The sequence below is a fragment of the Ixodes scapularis genome, unplaced genomic scaffold, assembly GCF_016920785.2.
Source record: "Ixodes scapularis isolate PalLabHiFi unplaced genomic scaffold, ASM1692078v2 PGA_scaffold44__24_contigs__length_19508400, whole genome shotgun sequence".
Classification (NCBI taxonomy): domain Eukaryota; kingdom Metazoa; phylum Arthropoda; class Arachnida; order Ixodida; family Ixodidae; genus Ixodes; species Ixodes scapularis.
The window spans coordinates 6,933,406-6,952,320 of record NW_024609873.1 but is presented as its reverse complement, the minus strand read 5'-3'; the positions used below and the strand labels follow the sequence as shown (position 1 = coordinate 6,952,320).

The following is an 18,915-nucleotide window of genomic DNA, read 5'->3' as shown; positions in this document are numbered from 1 at the left end:
CGTATTCTCGCGCCTAGAACCGCGCATGGGCACACCCACTGTGGGTACACGGGCTGTGAATGAGTGAAAGCGCCGGTGAAATCTACGCCACGCGCCTCAAGTAAGTATTTAATTTCTTAATTTATTATTTGTGCGAAAAAAAAATGTCTAACTTAAAAAAAAAAAAAAAAAAAAACTCAAATACCTTGAGAGATAAATATTACAAAGTTTTAAGTTCAAAGCCGCCAAATATGACGTGTTGCGCTTTTCGAACCGTATACTCCGGCGGAAAGCAACCCTGCCGAACACTGCCGTTAACTTCGGTTTCCTTCGATAGCATTTCTTGGATCTTTTGGTTGGAGGTCAAAACAGTCAAAATAAATCGTAGAGTGCCGCGTTTCATCGGTGCGATAGCCCCTCGTGCCCGCAGATCGGAGAGGCCCGACAGCCCCGTGGTCATGTTGTCGATCGTGCGGCTCAGCGTGTGCGCCCATGCGCTGCCCAAGGCGTCGGCTGGCAGACTGCTTCCCCTGGCGAGGTGCACCATTCAGCTGCAGCAGTCGGCTGGCATCAAGAACAGGCACATTAGGGAGCCCGTCGAGAAGCCGAAGCCCTTCCCGTACGCCACCAAGAGGTTCTTTTGGTACCACGACCTCATCGACAAGGTCGAGTCGCGCTTCGACGAAAACACGAAGGTCATCGTGTTGGAAGGCAACATCGGTGTCGGTAAGACTGCGCTCGCCAAGTCGCTCGCCGACGAGCTGGGGATGAAGTATTTCGGCGAACCCTCATTCGATCAACTGTACGTGGACGAGTACGGGTTTGACCTGCGGAGCATCGACCATTTGGCCCCGGAAGCGTGCCGCACCTGCGACATTAAGAAGTTCTACGAAGACCCGCACAACGTTAACGTGGCCAGCATGCAAATGATAATGTTCCAGCTGCGCTTTGAGAGGTACCTCGACGCTTTAGTTCACCTTCTGAACACCGGTAAGTCGTGTGATTTTCTGCCATGCACCTTGGAAGAGGACAACTGTGGTTATTTTGTACTGCGATGAAACTGTGTGTCGAAACTAGGTGGGATATACTATCCTCACTATGCAAAGGCGTATCATTCTTAACTAGGCTCGCTCTAAGAGTGTTAACATGAATGTAAGGTGTAAATATTTGGTTTAGGTCACGTCACGTTGCTCCAAAGTAACTTAGCAAAATAATTAGATTAGCATGGGTTTGTCTATTTCATAACCTTAAAGTGGGTCATGTCTCGATTTCACCTAAAAAATTTGGCAGTGGACCACATTGCTCTCGCTCAGCATAACTAAGGTGTTCTGCTAAAAGATTTGATTCAGTAGCTTGCTACTCCATCCTCTCAATTTGTGAATATTTGGAATTGGCACAGTTTATTGGGATTGAGTTAAAGCCCCACATAAGTGAGGTGGAAAACACTTGCTGTGCACCTTTAACGGGATTCATGCTTTTCACCTTTCAGGGGAAGGAGTTGTCCTAGAGCGCAGTCCGTTCTCCGACTTCGTGTTTGCAGAAACAATGCACAAGTTTGGCTACATCTCCAAGCTGGGTAAGCGTGACTGAGTCCACAAAACGTGCACGAACCCAGTGTTGACGGCCATGCTATTCTATCCCTGCGCACATAGCCTTGAAGGCTTACAATTTGATGAAGGAAGCGGGGCTTCCGGAATTGCTTCGCCCCCACTTGGTCATCTACCTCGATGCTCCCTCCAACGTGCTTCTTCAAAGGATCAAAGAAAGGAATATTGTAAGTTTGTCGTATACCTCCCTTTCCTGCTTAGCACTCTACAGCTGTGCCTACAGAAAAGCTTATTAAAGGAACCATGACAAATCTTTTTTTACTTACGCCTTAATAGCGCCCAAAATAAACTCTTCATATTCATAAAGTATGAAACAGGACAAGTAACCCACATAGTCAGGCCTGCCAAAGCTTGAACATGCAGCTTAAGAGGTAGCCCCAAAACTAAGAAAACAGAAAAAGTAAAAAAAAAAAAAAAAAAAACATCAGTAGCACTGTTTGAGAACACAATGCATCATTCCAGAGGCCCAGTGCCATCACAAGATAATCGCACGTGGGAGGGAAGAGTCATCTGTTTTCCTACCACCAACTTCTGTTTCATGGTCCCTCGAAATATTGCATTGGGCATTCAGTGAATATGAAAAGCCTAACAGGCATCTAGGATATTATGAATTAAGGGCTTACCCGTAATGAGCCGAGGCTTTCACCAAAGGTGTGAAATTTAAAGGCATAGCTTTGTTCCTGTAAAAGGTTAAACCAAAACCCCTGACATTCTCAACGGCGAACGCAACTGCAGACGACTGTGTTAACCGATGGTAGTGCTTGGGGCACCAACTCCCGCTGGGGGAAGCAAGTAGACGATGGCATCATCTGTTTTCGACCGAATGCCGCCGTCGGCTTGGTGTGCCTAACGGGAGATGCGGGGATGCGATTGCTGCACCATTTGTGCCAAACTGCACCAAAGTGTTTACCCTGCTACGTCCTACTACATTTCATCAAAATGTGGATAATTTGTGCCAAAAGCTAGTCTCATGTTATCAAGACAAACTAATAGAGTGAAACCCGTTTATAACGAGCAGCAGGAAACACTACGATCAGTTTGATATAGCAAAAACCATTTACAACGAACTTCCACAATGCGTTCGTTGTAAGGCGAGAGCTTCTCTTTCTTTCTCATCTTTTCGCTTCCACCTTGTAACGAAGCGCTGGAAAGATTTGTTTTTTTCTGCATGCGTACAGATTTTGTTATTTTAGCCTATTTCCCCTTCTGAATCACTTCTCTTTGTGGGCAACCACTTTGGGACTTCACTGTAGTTCAGTCGTCGCTACACTGCTAGATTAATATGATAAGCTTGCACGAATTTTCTACATCTTTGTGTGTTGCTCTGAATATGTGCGATTTGATATGATCTTTGTATCAAACGCGACATGATACTCAGAAGTTTCGAGATATTTCTCGTTGTTCCTGGTCTATTCGGGCGGTTTAATTAGCCCTGTTGAGTGTGCTTCTTACCGCGCACTCGTGTACTGCAGAGAAACTGCGCCCGCAGAGTAAAATTTGCAATTTCGGCATGTAGCTTCGTTGCAGTGCAGCCTTGTGTTGAGGGGTAAAACACTTCCAGGGTAAAATAATAGACAACCGTGCATCATGTAAAAGAAGAAAAAAAGGCTGATGAATGCTGACTGACAAGGTATATGTGGAAGTAAAATTTTTACAATAAAATTGTGGTCACTTTTATAATTTATATGATAGACCGCAACATTCTGAAAAGTTTGTTGCGACATCATTTGTTGTGGTCATGTTTTTTTGTTTCTTTCAATTTCGAGTTTTAAGGAAGATTACTTTGAACTTAGCTATTGGGAAAGGGTTGATGAATCACAGTGATTAGGTGTAGCTGAACTGCACCATAGGTTTATTTTTTTATGTTTAGCTAACACCTCTAAACAGACCCAACCCCCCCGCCCCCCTGTTTCTGGATGCAGTTGAAATTGAAATTAAATTGATTTAGCAGTGGAATGAAAACTTGGGTATACCATTAATAAGTTTAGCTGTATTTTTATGGCATATTAATTCTCAATGTGCTGACTTTCCACCATCATAAATCTCCACATGTCAGATGCCACTGATGTGCAAACTAAATTACCCTTGAAATTTCAATATACGCTTTGCAATACATGCTAACAACTTTTTGCACAGAAATGAAAAGGCAAATTCGAAGCACTGTTTTGATTTTGACTGGCTAATTGCATGATTCTTGAAATAGTATTTGCAGTGGAATTAAGAGTAGGTATGTGTGTGCTCCAACAATGCTTTTTGTTGGAGCACATACATTACTGGAGGTGGCACCACAAGCACAACCCTCAGATGACTTAGTTCTTTGTGTTGGCGTTTGCCGTTGCAAATGCCAGGAGGATTGGTCTAATCTTTCACAGGAACGGAGCTACGCCTTCAGATTTTACGAAGCAAAAGGCATCACTAAGTTACATTACAAATTACAAAATTTTAGCACTAAAGAATAGGACAGGAAGGAACAATGGGACAGGACAGCCTCCTGTCTTAGTCTTTTGTGCTATAACTTGGTAATGAATAACCAACTAGCCCTACAGTTAATTTTTAATTCCCTAAATTACATCTTTGGTGGAAGTTTGTACTCTTTACATGCAGGCCTCGATTGTTCCGTGCGATTTCAGAGCGAGCACCTCGATTCATAACACTTAATGTTTGTGCGGCTTGCCTTAGAAGCTGCGTCTGACTAGTCCCTCGTTTCAGTCGGCAGAAAAGCAAGAAATGCTTGTTAGAGGATGTCTCTTTTTAAGCTTGCCTAGGGCTGCTACTTCTGATCCTGTTTTGTGGCATCTCAATGAAACAGAGCCTTTTGACAAGTGGTGCTCCATAGTGCAAACAAAACAAGCAGCACAAGCTTTCACCTTGGGTAACATTTGAGAGTTTTGTAAGCATGCCCGGCCAAAGTGCAATGGAAGCAATGAGCTAGTATGGCTTCTGGTGCATTCTTAGCTTGCATCTGACTATAGTCTGTTCATCTTTCACATTTGAGAATGCCAAAGTCACTGTACTCCTCAAATCATTCTCTCATCTGGGGAAAAAAAAAGAAAAAAGATTATTCCACACAGACCCATGGATCAGGTTTCTGTTTAGTAACAACAAGTGTACTGAATGCACCATTCTCTCATAGGGAATGTATTATATAGTTTATATTTTAATTTATATGGCACACCAAACAAAACTAGCTTATGTTGCCCAAAGCTGCATTCTAGGCTTGTGGAACAAATTTAGTTTTAATTGGAAATTTTCCATCATAGAGTTAGACACATTGTAATTGAACAGGGAGTGCTGGAGTATTAGCAACGTTGGCACATACATTTTGGGATTTCTTTTAGTATTCTATTTCTTCTGTGTACTGATATTTCGGCCATGAATTGCCTTTATCGGTTTGATGTGACACTTGGTATAAGGTTCGGAGGAGAACTGATAGAGTATTTCCTTTGAATTTTAACCTCGTCCTCTAAATGAAGCTGTCAAACTTCGTTAAGGTGCAGAATGTGGAATTGTTTGTCCAAACCAGAGACTAAAACCAAAAAATATAACGTCTCGGTTATGGTTTCTGTTTTCTGTTGATATCGGTTTCGTTTCCGTTTTTTACGGTTTCGGTTACCAACTACACATTCCTAAAAACCTTCTTCTTTTTCAGTTTTTCCATTAATTTGTTTGATTGAAATGCTAGGCAGCCGTTTTATGACAAAAGGTTTAAAGTAGTCCCAGATACCCAACTATGGGACATTCACAATAGCTGGAACTCAAAAACATCTTAGTACTTCTAGTTAATCAAAAGTTGGACACGTTTGTAGCTCCGACACTTTTTCACTACATTTATTTGCATTATATAGTTTGATACCCAAGCATACATGTTACCCCCGCTACTTGGGGATTATCGCATTCTATTTAATAAAAATAAACATTGCTATTTTATTATTTGGCAGCGTTTGTAAACAACCCTTTGAAGGTTCCCACTAGGTGCTGGAAGAATAGTTTGTTGCAACCTAAGATATGCAGAAGAGGCTTTGCCCACACTGAAGGAAGGAGCAGAACTCTAGCCCTAATCTTGTAAAATACTGCTAAGTGGAATACAGTCAGGGGCGGATGCAGGAATTTCCTGAGGGGGGGGTCAGGTGTTGGTCAGCGTACCATATGTTTAGGAACCCCCTTCCCCTCTCCTTAGTTTTACGCCCTAAATTTTACACATTTAGAAATCAAGAGGTGGGTCAGGACATCCGGATCCCCCCTCTAAATCCGCCCCTGAATACAGTAATAAAATTGAGAGACTAAGGAGAGAAACGAACAGCACAGAAAACTATAAAAATATGTTCTGTGTTTTTCGTTCCTTTCTATGGTCTTCGATGTTGTGCGTTGATATATATATTCGACAGTGACATTATACAGAATGTCAGTGTAAAACTTCTGACATTTTTTTTTCTTGTTGTGTCATTCCAAAATAGCCATTCACGACACAATTTCGACAAATCAATACCAGGTTTTGTTTTCCGCCAGCTCTGCATGATGGTCTATTTACTTCATTTTTTATACTGACTGCTGTAGGTCAGGAACATTGATGGTTTTGAAAGAACCAAGTTTTGTGGACATCTCCGAATTCTAACTGATTAGTTGGTGGCGATAGCCACGGGCTCGGATATTGAGAAAGACTATGAGTGGAAAGTAAACATATTCGACAGATATCTGCCTGGTTGGGTGAGAGTTAAAGTCTGAAAATATATCTCCAACCAAAAAATGAAAGGCAACCCGACGTTTCAAAACCAACACAGTTTCTTCTTCAGGGGTGACTGAAGGCGCACGGACACAGCAGCAGCTCCCAACCTCTTTGTCTTCAAAAAAAGGAAAAAAAAGAAAGAAAGAGAAAAGAAAAAATTAAAAAAGAGAAGTTAGGAAATTGGAAAAATTGTAAAATAACTTGTTAGTTATGAAGATGGTCATCTCTTCAGCTTTTCCGTCAGGTCACGGAGGCCATGTGCGTACACAGAGGGCAGAGCGCCCAGCGACCTGTTTAGGTTTCCTGGGGTGTGTTGGATGTGCCATGATTCCAAGAAAAGTCTTCTTCGAAAATTGGGCTCTGTGTCCACCACGTGCGCGTTCGCGAAGTCAATGCGATGGTCTAGGGTATCGCAATGTTCGGCGATGGCGCTGCGCTCACTGTCGAACTTCCGCACGTCGTTCTTGTGTTGGCGGATACGCTCGGGAAAGTTCTTCGTCTCGCCGATGTAGGTTGCGGGGCACTCTGCGCAAGGAATGGTGTAAACCACGCCCTGTGCTTTTTCCTTTGGTGGACGGTCTTTCGGTCTTGGCATAAACCTTCCCAGTGTGGACGTGGGCTTGTGGGCCACCAGAATACCTTGCTTTCCCAGTACTCGTGCGAGCGCTTCGCTGGTTCCCTTTACGTAGGGAACGCTTATGCGCGCGACTCGATGGGGCTGTCGTTCTTCTACTGGCATCTGGTTTTGTCTGGCGAGACCTTGCCGTCGGGCGATGCGCTCAATAAAGCTGCTAGAGTAACCATTTTTCTTTAGGTCTTCAATTATGGTCTTCTTCTCCTTCTTTCTATCGGTTTCCGACAAGCAGATAGTCGTTGCCCTACGCAGCAGGGTCGAAACCACTGAGGCCTTATGACTCGTTGGATGGTTGGAGACAAAATCGAGGTAGCGTTCGGTGTGTGTTGGTTTTCGGTACACCACAAACGTCAGATCTTGTCCTTGTCGGTTCACCAGCACATCAAGGAACGGCAAGGTGCCATCCGTCTCATATTCTACGGTAAATTTAATGGCTGGCTCGATAGAGTTGAGGTGCGCCAAAAAATTATTCACGTCCCGTTCCTTGAGAATGCAGAAGCAATCATCTACATAGCGCATGAATACTTTGGGGCTGTTGGGAAAAGACCTCAGCGCTTTTTGTTCGATTGCCTCCATCGTGAGGTTCGCCGTTGTGACTGAGATGGCCGCACCCATTGCAGTGCCACTGACCTGCTTGAAAAGTTCCCCTTTGAAGGTGAAGTATGTGCTGCCGAGACAAAACTCGAGCGGACGGCACAGCTCCTCCACAGTGAGGTTGGTTCTTGTGGTCAAGGAGCTGTCTCCTTGATCCTTGCAAGGGCCCACTTTCCGACACCCCTGAAGAAGAAACCGTGTTGGTTTTGAAACGTCGGGTTGCCTTTCATTTTTTGGTTGGAGATATATTTTCAGACTTTAACCCTTTGAGGTCAGATAGTCTGACCAACTTGACGGTGGTTCCGGTCAGATATAATTTTGTGCGCATTAGTAAGGAGAAAGAAAAATTACTCCAGTGTACAGAGGTAACAAGAAATATTTATTTTCGCAGTGCTTCTGCATTCCCGCGCTCTCTAGCGATACTTTGACAGCGTGTGATATTTTTCGAAGCAATCTCCGGGGTGGAGACCGGGGTTCTTTGTGCAAGTCTTGCAGTAGAAAACTGTTTCTCTCCTGCCTCCTTTTGTCTTCCGATCGCTGCACACTGCGCAGTCTTTGCTGGTACGTTCTTGTAGCTTGTATATGAAGTGCTGCTTTCCATCTAATCTCTCAGTGTCGGATTGTGATTCTCGTCCTCTTTTCTTTGGTCGCACTCGCAAGTCGCCAACCAGCTGTTCGATCTGCTTACGGCGGTACATGAGGTGCCTTTGCCCCTTCAGTCCCTGAGCAGCCTGTTGCATCTGCATTAGCAGGAAGCTATTGACGATGGCAACCTCAAGGATCCTGAAGAAAAGTTTTCTCCACCACTTGAGGGACTTGCGGCAGAACGCGTAACTCGCGCAGTAGTGGTCGGCTCGATCAACAGCTCCCATGTTCTCTGTATAGTCACAAATGACTACTGGCTTGTCCAGTGTCACAGCCTGGCCGTGTATTGTGTTCTTGTCACAGGCTTCGTCGAGGGATTGTGTGCTGAGCTCAGCATGGTAACTTGACGCTTATCTTGCCAAGCCAGGGCCATGTACGAGTCACCCTTCCGATACGCTGCCACGTCACCCTTCTTCAACTTCTTCTTTAGCTGCTGGGGCATATGCTTCCTGTTGGTCATGACAGTGCCAGTGAGCAAAACGTCCTGAGAGAGCAACTCCTCAGCAAGTTGCGGGGAAGTATAAAACCTGTCCGTATAAAGGTGGTACCCATTTCCGAATGAAGCGCGTTGCACTTTGCCGAGGAGGTGCAGGACGATCCGACACGTGAAGGGGAGGTCTGGCCGGCAGAGGCTCTCTGTTGTTGTGCTACCGTAGTACGGCTCGAATGCTGATATGTAGCCTGTTCTACAGTCGGCGAGTACATAGACACGGAGGCCCCACTTCGTTGGTTTCTGCGGGTTGTAGCATTTGAATGAGACCCTGCCCTTGAAGCCAACTGTACTCTCATCGACACAAATCTTCGGGCCGGGCTTGAAATGCTCACGGCATTTTGTGTCGATGTAGTTTACGATGTTTCTCACCTTACTACCTCGTGTCGGCTGGTGTGAGGGACCATACGGAGGTGGAGAGACGTGCAGCATCCAAAATATCTGGAGAAATCTTGTACGAGTGAACACGGCGGGAAAAAATGGCATCTTCTTCAAGATTTCTTGGCTGAAATACTCCTTGATGTCCGGCTTGGGATTGAGGGCCATGTTCATGAGGACACCGAGAAAAGCCTTGAATTCTTCTACAGAAACGTCTTCCCAACTTTTCCATATAGATTGCTCAGCGAGCGAATCCATGGATGAAATTTTCTCGTGGGCGTGCCGGTTTGTTTCTTGCACGATTTCTCCGATGAGTTCATCCGTAAAAAATAACTGGAAAAACTCAAGTTCGGAGCCGAGGCTTGACGATCCAACCTGTGGTCCAGGGTCGCGAACGGTGAACGCCACATCAGGGAAGTCTGGGAGATCGTCTGTGTAGGCAGTCCACGAGGACAATGCCGGCGCACGTGGAGGAGAGGTTCCACTGTTGTTGTCGTCTTGTACACACACTTCTTCGTCGCTACTGCCACTGCAGTCAGCGGAGGATGTTTCATCGTCGTCTGATGGAGGCACATAATTGTCTTCTTCGCTAAAATCGTCATCACTTTCCACGAAATCACGCGATGAGTTCCCATAAAAGGAGCGTGGCGCAAACGCTGCCATGCTTTTTCCAGCCAGCGAAATTCGAAGCGACCCGCGCTTCCGCCGCTTACGAGTGCTTCTGCCCTCTATGGAAAAAAACTCAAACTATTGAAACAATGAAGTGTTAAAGAAACATGCCGAGAGATGGCGCCACCAACCCAATCAAAAAGAACGGAGGAATAAGTTTAAACGAGAGCGGGAGTCGCGTGTCGGGCTGTGTTATTTGAGACCTTTCTCAAATCCTGTTCGGACTACGCGCCACCGTGGAGTACGTACAATATATGTTGTTTAATTGATGAGACTCGTTGAATTTCGTGTTGCGAGTGGGGAATACCCATGCAGTTTGGCTATTCTGTGTGGTAAAATATTTTTGACAAAAAAGTCCTTTGTAGATTGACACGGCTGAGTGTATGGTACCGTAAAAAATCAACATAAAATAAAACAAACATTCTAGTTGCATTTGTTCTGTCACGCATGGACTCACCTGAAATAGCTTTCATGTGTTTGCTTTTATTTTTAAAGGTAGTACAATGCTTTCTTAAAAATCCCGAGAATTTCTATTCGCCATAGAGCATAAAAGAAAAAAGAAAACGCGGTAATTTAGCCACCAGCAGCGTCTGGAATCGTGCCTACGCAGGCTGCCACAGCCCACTGACGAGAAAACCCACAGCCCAGCGCAGTCGGGCAACACTGACATACACTCTCAAAACCAGGCTTTAGATTGCTTCGTTCAAGACTGCCGCTGAAAAGGTGGGAGCGGATTTCCTATCCCACTTTTCCCTTCTGGTTGACTTTTTTCGGAAGAAGATCTTTGACTGCAGCACAGGCCTTTCCGCACTCCACCTATTCGCCTTCACAACTTGCCAGACAATATTGTCGCTCTGCGGGGACCTCCTGAGCGAGTTTCCAGCACTAACCTCTGCTCCTGACTAGAGCAAACCGGTCAAGCACGACGTTGTTCACTGCATTATCACCAGGGGTCAGCCCACATATGCCAAGTCCTGTCGATTTATGCCAGAGAAACTATGTATTGCTCAGCAAGAATTTCAGCATGTGATGGAGAGAGGCATTTCCCGCCCATCCTCCAGTAGCTAATCATGTCCCCTTCACCTCGTTCAGAAGAAACCGGGCTACTGGCGACCTTGTGGCGACTATCGCAACCTAAACTTAGTGACCTGCCTTGACTGATATCCCATACCCAACATCCAGGACTTCCCCATCAACCTTAAGGGATGCACAATACATTTTCAAAACTGGACCCACAGAAGGCGCACCACCAGATCTCCGTCGCTTCTGAGGACGTGGGAAAGACCACAATCGTCGCACTGTTTGGCCTCTTCTAGGTCACGAGAATGCCTTTCGGTTTTGCAAAACGTCGCACAAAGTTTCTAGCGCTTCGTCGACGTCATTCTCTGCGGACTACCATTACGTCAATGACTTCCTCATCACCAGCACCTCACCGGCAGGACATTTACGCCATCTGCGCCTGGTTTTTGTATGTTTCGCCGAGCAAGCCTTATCATCAATGCAGCGGAATATAAGTTCGGCGTTTTGTTGTTAGAGTTCCTGGGCCACTTCGTTGACGTCAGTGGCATACGCCCTCTCCCTGACAAGGTGAAAGCGATCACCGACTACCCACGTCCCGAATCGCTCTGCGAACTCCGCCATTTTCTGGGCCTTGTCAACTACTACCAGCGGTTTATTCCATTCTGCGCGACCATTCTGCAGCTTCTCAAAGCCCCCCTTCAAACTATCAAATCTGCATCATTTTCTCTGGGCTGGTCCGATGCTGCTGGTGTTGCCTTCACTACCACTACCATCTAAGAGCGTCTCGCATTCGCCATGCTCTTGGCTCAACCAGAACACGACGCCCCCACGGGCGTGTTGGTTGATGCCTCCGGCTTCGCAGTTGGAGGTATGCTGCAGCAGCGCATGAATGGCGAGTGGCATCCGCTCAGTTTCTTCTCTAAGAAACTGAGCTGAAACTCGTAAGATATCAAAGCCGACCGAACAACAATATAATACCTTCGGTTGGGAGCTTCTTGCAGCTTACCTCGCTGTGAAGCACCTCTGTTCCTTTCTGGAGGGACAAGCCTTCGTGATCTTCCCTGATCAGCAGCCTTTTACCAACGCATTCAGGTCGTCTAATGCCAGTTACTCTCCCATGACATAGTCTCTGCATCTCGCAGCCGTCTACTTCCCTAAGCCAGGCACAAGAGTCGTTTGTAACGTCGACCCTGTATTGGGACGTAAGTGGCCTCATCTTCCTCCGCCCCTACGTCGTCGGGTGTTCCAAGGCCTACATGGTCTCTCACAGCCAGAAATTCGCGGTTCACAACACCTCATTGCGGAACGATTTGTCTGGCCGGAAATGAACGCCAATATTTGCACCTGAGCCTGTGCGTGCCTTGCTTGTCAACGATGCAAGGTGTCATGTCATGTCGTACCACCAAGCCCTTGTCAAAATTTGCTGTTCCAGACTCGCTTTGCCACCATTCACGTGGACCTGATCGGACCCTTACCGTCATCCGAGAGATACTGATTATTGATGCAAAACTATGGATAAATTGACTATGGATACTGTCGATAGGTTTCCCAAAACTATCGATAGTGCCACAGAACTATCGATAGTCGACTATCGATAGTACATCGATAGTTTTCCGATTGTCAACTATCAATAATTTTACGATAGTTGACTATCGATAGTGCTATTGATAGTTTTTCGATAGTCGACTATCGATAGTACTATCGATAGTTTTGCACCACTATGGTAAGTGCTTAAGCTAGTTGGTGTCCCATTTGAAAAAAAAAAAATAAAGCGAGAAAAAGAGAAGAGGGATTGACGCAATCTACTAGTTTCGCAAAACTATCGATAGTAAACCGTCGACAGTACTATCGATAGGTTTACAATAGTCGACTATCGATAGTTTTTCTATGGTGGACTATCGATAGTACCGTACTATATCAATACTTTTTTTACTATCGATAGTCAGATTTTTAGCGACTATCGATAGTACTATCGATATTTTTGCACCACTAATAATGATACATTCTAACCGTCATCGCCAGGTTCACGCTCCAGCCAGAAGCCACTCCCATCGTTGACACCGCTGCCGAGACTGTCACGTCCACAATATTGTCTACTTGGATTGCTCGTTTCGGAGTTTCCACAGAGGTCATCGCAGATCGTGGACGACAGATTGAGCCAGTCCTCTCCCGACAATCGACAACTGTCCTCGGCATCGCACATCTCAACACTACGGCCTACCACCCGCAAACAAACGGCCTAGTCAAGTGCTTCCTTCAGCATCTAAAGACGTCTCTCGTGGCGCACGCTGACCCAGAACAATGAGTCACGTCCCTGCCGATCGTCCTCCTGGGCTTGCATTCCTGCCATAAAGGAAGACGTCGGTTGTGCCGCATCCCATCTGGTATGCTGTGCACCACTATGCCTTTCCGCTGAGTTGATTTCCCCCGCCACACCCTATGTTTCAAAACCAACCGCTGTTGTGCCCTACAGAGGACTTAACTCGCCTTTTTTCTGACATTCATGCAACACCTACTTGAGCACACCAGAACAAGACTCCCTTCTTCCACTGGGATCTCCATGACAGTCCATGTTTTCCCGCACGTCAACAGTGCCCGTCGTTTCCTTCAGGCACTCACACCGGTCCCCATCATTGTGCATGGCGAAAAGATATTCACAGTGGGTGTGAACGCTTGCAACACAATCGTGTCCACCGATTGACTCAAGCCAATATTTATCGAGACACTCGCGCCAGATCAGCCGCCTGCTTTTCCCTCCGTGCAGGCCACTACAAGCTGCATCTCGACCCCCAGCAAGACTTCAAAAATCGTGCACTGGGATGACTCCGTCTTCAAAGGGGAGAGCTATGTGGCGGTAGCCACAATGCTCGGACATCCAGAAAGAAGACGAGCATGGGGTACAGACAATACAATTGAGTTCCACTTGAAATTCGAAGCTGGTCAGGCCATCGTCCTCCTGCAGCCTCTACGAGTTAATACCCTGAAGGCGACACATACTGAATACATGTAGCGATTGTAGGAGTGTGGCAGATTTAGAAATAGACTTTTCATTATAAGCTCGACCCCAGATTCCAACTAAGCATTCTTAATCCTAAATTTAGACTGAACGAAAATGTATTGCCAGATGCACGAATCGCTGAAGGTAACTCTGTCAAATGGCCACGACATTTCAAGATCCCTCCTCAAAATCGTTCGGGAAAAAAATTAATATTTTTTTTTCCGGTTAATATTGGTTACCGGTAAATAATTTATGGTTGCAGTTTTCATAAATTTCAAAAAACGGTTTCATTTCGGTTATGGTTACAGGTTTTCGGTTATGGTTACGGTTTAAGTCCCTAGTCCAAACATGCAATCACCCTTTTTTTTAAGCTTAGTTAAGGATTTTTCTCATTCATATCAGTGTGGTGGGAAATGTGCATGTGGGGTGCTAACTTAAGTGGTAAAATTCAAGCGTTGCAAAATCCTAAAATCGAGGAAAGGGTGTGTACCCACGCTATTCAGCGTGGGTACACACTGAATAGTCTTGCAATTTGTCTTTTTTTCAGCATTTCTTCAGTCGTAGATTTTTACAGTGCTGAGAATTCAGCAGCTCGCTCGAGTCTTCTGGTGTCATCTCGTAAACATTTATTCTCTCTGTCTCTCTCTCCACAGTAAAACTGAGTGTTTGACTTCCACCCAAACAACTGAATGGGTACACTGTGTGGCTCCGTGTACCCACGCATTTACATTATCTGCTGTATATTTCCAGCCCTACGAAGTCCAGAGCAAGGTTTTGACCAAGGAGTACCTGGACGAGATTGACAGGCTTTACAAGCAAAGCTACCTGCGTTCCATACGGTGAGTGGAAATGGGGAAAGTGCAGCCAGTTGTCCAAACAGGGCTTTGGGTCTCACTGCACTCTTCCACGACAGGGACAACAGTGAGCTGCTTCTCTATGACTGGACCACCATTGGGGAGTTCGAACTGGTGGGTTCCGTCGTTCACGGTTGCCCGTATCATTTGGTCAATGCTAATTTCCATTCTGCATTCCATGGTAGATACTAGAATTTACTTATTCAGTAGTATTATGTTGCTGTTTGTTTTTCTTTTGAAAATTAATAAATTTTTGTTTGTCGGTCAAAGTTCTTTTTGTCCGGAAACACAGGAGGGAATTAGAGACAAAAAGCTGTCAATAGCAACTACATGGATAGCTGCTTTGATGAGAGATTAGCAGAAAAAGAAAAACGTGAAACTGAATATCCAAGGAACTAATAAGAGTATGAAAAAGTCTCTCTTGCTGATTGTCTATCTGTCTAGGTTGTTTGTAAGACATTTATTGCTGGTACATCGTGGTACATTGCTAATATATTGTGGTACCTTCTGATGTAGGAATTGAAAATTATGAGATCAACAGATGACCCATGCCACTGTGATGTCTGTGTTAATAATACTTTCCTGCCTCGTAAGTTCAGAGATAAGGTATAAAAAAAGATCTATGAATGGTGAGATGAAGTATGAATGAAATAAAGCAAAACGTTGCTTGTACATGCATTCTGTAGGGCAGTGTTTCCCAAACTGTAAGCTGCGACAGATTCAACAAGGGGTCGTGAAGAGTCTCGTGAACTTTAAAAAAATGCGAGCTTGGCTTCTCTGCGCTGGCATCGATGAAAACGAAGTACAGCTCGCAGCTTAACGTTAAACTGGAAATGACAGTTGTGGTTTCCAAACTGCACCCTTGTTTTAAAAAAAAACTGCTCTAGGAAACAAACCCACTTTAGTGGTTATGAACAGTCATTCTTGCTAGCGTAATTGTTTTTTGTTTCTTTCACTATGGTTCTATGCTTAGCTGATTTGCCCAGACTGTTAACTGTCAGATTAACTTTCATCAACAATTTTGTGTATTACTGTTCATGCACTGAAATGAAAAGCTTATGACATTGCAAAAAGCCCCGATGGGGGTGGGTCGCGACACAATATCTTATATTTTTCTTGGGTTCCAGTGTAGCAAAGTTTGGGAAACAGTGCTGTAGAAGGTATTTGGTGTTTTGAGAATAAAAGTTGTGTGTGGTTAAGTTTATGAAACATCTGCCATACTATGTAAAATTTTATTTTGCACTAATGTGTTCAAGGTTGGATATGTAGTGACAGTAATTTAAAAGGGACAGAAATTATCCATGATCATTTTTTAACTTAATACTGAGTTGTGAAACAATATGACTGAGTAAGGATATTAACAACTTGAGAAGTTTTAGCAAGAAAATAGTTTAGAGTAATCTCGCGTAAGGATTTATGCTGGTTAACCGATTCCCTTGGCAAACCACCAAGTCTGATTGTATTTTTTGTCAGCCTTGGTCTATTTGTAGGTCAGAATAAAATTGCTGTGAACTTGATTGTATTTAATTTATGGCCATTAATGTCTGATCACATAGTAGAGAAATTGCTTAGAATAGAGTTGGTTTCTGTATCAGTACGGTATCAGTATTGCCCACAGTGGGAAACAAGCGAGTGGCATTTGCATAGATAATGACCTGCACTTTGTTGTCAGTGCTATCATGGAAGCTACTTAGTCATAGCCCAGGTTGTTTTCTGATACTAGGAAGGACATCTTAAAGGAGCTTTGCAACGATTTTAACGTTGAAAGAATTGGCATCTTCTACTTTTTACATTGTTTATCTTGCCACAAAGGACAGAAAACACACCTCCTTCCTTTGAAATGTTGCAATCGCCGCGTAATCGCGAGCCAAAAATGAGAATATTCCCCAACCTGCAGCTGCGAGCGGCGGTCATGAGAACTACGCGGCATGATGTCAATGGGGGTCTTGTAGAAAGATAGAAAGTTTTGCGAATACCTGCTCGATAAAAGGTTATTTTTCTATAAATTTTGTCGTTCCAACATAAATATAAATGCATCAAAAACCTAGTATCATCAACAAAGCTTTTATTATACGGAGTTTTAGTGGCGCCATCTATCCTAGGTTCACAAACCGTCAGCTCTATCTGCTACCGTGAACAGCTGCCAGAAGCCGGAGGGGTACGAGGGCAGAGCCGGATGCGGATGGCCGGACCCGGATCAGGCTTTCTTCCTATCACCATATTGTTTGCGCTGCGCAAGCACATGGTCACGCGGTCACGAGTGGATGAGTTCTTGCTGCTTACTGATGGCTCTAGAGAGAGAGCTTCACCGGAACCCCGCGCGTCCCCCATTGACGTCACAGCGCACGTGACTCGGAAGATGGTGAAGGAGTTGAGAGGTACCGAAAACCTCAATCTTTGTCTATTTTTAAAATAAAAACTAGGACATGCAGGCAAAAGCGTTTTTTTGTTCTTTACTTGAGAAAGGTAGGGACACCAACTCCCAAATTATTTAAGCAAAGCACTGAAATTTTTGCACAGCTCCTTTAAAGAATGTAATTCAGAGGTTGGGTACAATCCCATAAGTATTGGAGGTTCATTCAAGAGGCATTTAGATGCTAGGGAAGGACCTCTTGTTCTTGATACAGCATTGTAAATAAGAACATTGTGTTAACAGTGTGAATAAGAAAGAGAAATGGAGCCGACTGGATTTGCGTTTATCGGAAACTATATTTCCTGTATGTCAGTTTTGCCCTCAGAATCATTAAAAAAAGGCAAGCAGTTCTGGAAATATGTGGTACACTTCATGTGATCAAGTGACTTGGCAATTCGGACCTTGACAAGTTCAGATTTCAACTTTTAAGGCCACAATCTCATGGCTTTGGAAAGTGCCTAACACGTTTGCATTGCAAAGTCACATGCTAAAAGGGCAAGTAGTTTGTGCTCAAATGGTATGCGGCACTGCTACTCCCCTTGTTCGTTAAGCCCACTAGCTTCTTCCAAAGATAAAAAGAAAATAGTAGCAAGTAGTGGAGTTTGCAAATTGAAACATCTTTTCCTGTGTACTTTCACGGACATTATGAACTGAACTGAAATAGTCCTCTATGCTTCTTTTGCCTGCCAGCCAGTTTTCAAGAGAAATCTGTGGTCCAAACAAAGAATTTGCGAAGTTGAGATTGCATACTTCAGACTCTCTGATAAATTGAGAGATAACAGAGCTTGTCGGGAGTGCAGAGGCAGAAAAAGGCTGGATGCGGCGTTTTAGCTTATATTGTCTGTGGAGGTACCATGCAACTGAAGTACTACAACTAATGAAATTATGGAAGTTCTGAAATGACCTTGACCAAAAGCCCAAGGCCAGAACTACAAAATGAAATTATGGAAGTTCTGAAATGACCTTGACCAAAACCCCAAGGCCAGAAGAGCAGAAAAACAAAGTCTTTAAGGCTGTGTTCTGCTATCACTAGTTTTTTTTGTTTTGTTTCTTTTTCAGTCATAAATTTTTATACCCCTCACAGAAGTGTAGTTAAAGTCTTACATGCTCATTTATTCGGTCTAAGATTCTCTTGGCAAAACATGCTTCATCTCCATTTTCTGAAATGTAACAAACGCAAACTTTAGGGGTCTGGCCGCATATGCCTAACATAATTATATCTTCCCCAAACCTCTAAAAAGGTGGTAGACGACATTGAGCGAATCAACTTTGAAGCTCTTATGGATGACCCTTACGGCCCCATGCTGAAGGACTGGAAGAAGAGGGAAGATGACTGGAGCCAGTACCGATACGAGTGAGTTGATGCACCGTTCCTAGGCCAAGTTCTAGTGGACCATGTCGACGCCTATAAGTCCTCGGTGATGCCATAAAATATTCGGTAGGGCTTCTCTGCAAACCTCTATACTTGGTTTCATAGCTTCCTCGGTGGCTTTGAGGCAAAGCGTCGGCCTGCGGGTCCTCACGTGGCAGGTTTGAGTCCTGGCCCAGGGTCTGCAATCTGATGGAGGCCTATGTTGTGGAGAAAAACTATGATTTCGGTTGCAGGTCAAAAGATTCCCCAGGTGGTTTAAATTAATCCCCAGGCCTCCGCTGAGGTGTGCCGGATGCCCTTCGTTGGTTTGGCACATAAAACCCTCAATTTTGGCTTTGTTTCGGGATAACTTGGCAAAGGCAAAAACCTAGGTCCCATGTGTGCCAATCGGAGCAATGGGGCAAAGCATGCAGCGTCCCTACAGAGAAAAGAATTTGAACGGTCCGTCGTCACGTGCCTTACACCGATGCGGGTTGGCTTCCACGAGACCTAGCATTTTCCCTTTGGCAAGTTATGCTGGAACGGAGTATGAATCTTTC

At 44.7% G+C, this 18,915-nt stretch overlaps 1 protein-coding gene across 1 annotated transcript in view; it reads left to right on the top strand.

Annotated features, from left to right (window-relative positions):
• Nucleotides 1-208: 208 nt before the first annotated feature.
• Nucleotides 209-18,915, top strand: part of LOC8051296 (NADH dehydrogenase [ubiquinone] 1 alpha subcomplex subunit 10, mitochondrial) — a 30,583-nt gene continuing 11,876 nt past the window's right edge. The window contains exons 1-6 of the mRNA XM_002405582.5: nucleotides 209-969; nucleotides 1,469-1,555; nucleotides 1,632-1,753; nucleotides 14,488-14,576; nucleotides 14,651-14,705; nucleotides 18,246-18,358. Of these exons, the coding sequence (XP_002405626.3) occupies nucleotides 231-969; nucleotides 1,469-1,555; nucleotides 1,632-1,753; nucleotides 14,488-14,576; nucleotides 14,651-14,705; nucleotides 18,246-18,358 (1,205 nt within the window). The 5' untranslated portion in view covers nucleotides 209-230. The remainder of the gene's footprint in view (nucleotides 970-1,468; nucleotides 1,556-1,631; nucleotides 1,754-14,487; nucleotides 14,577-14,650; nucleotides 14,706-18,245; nucleotides 18,359-18,915) is intronic.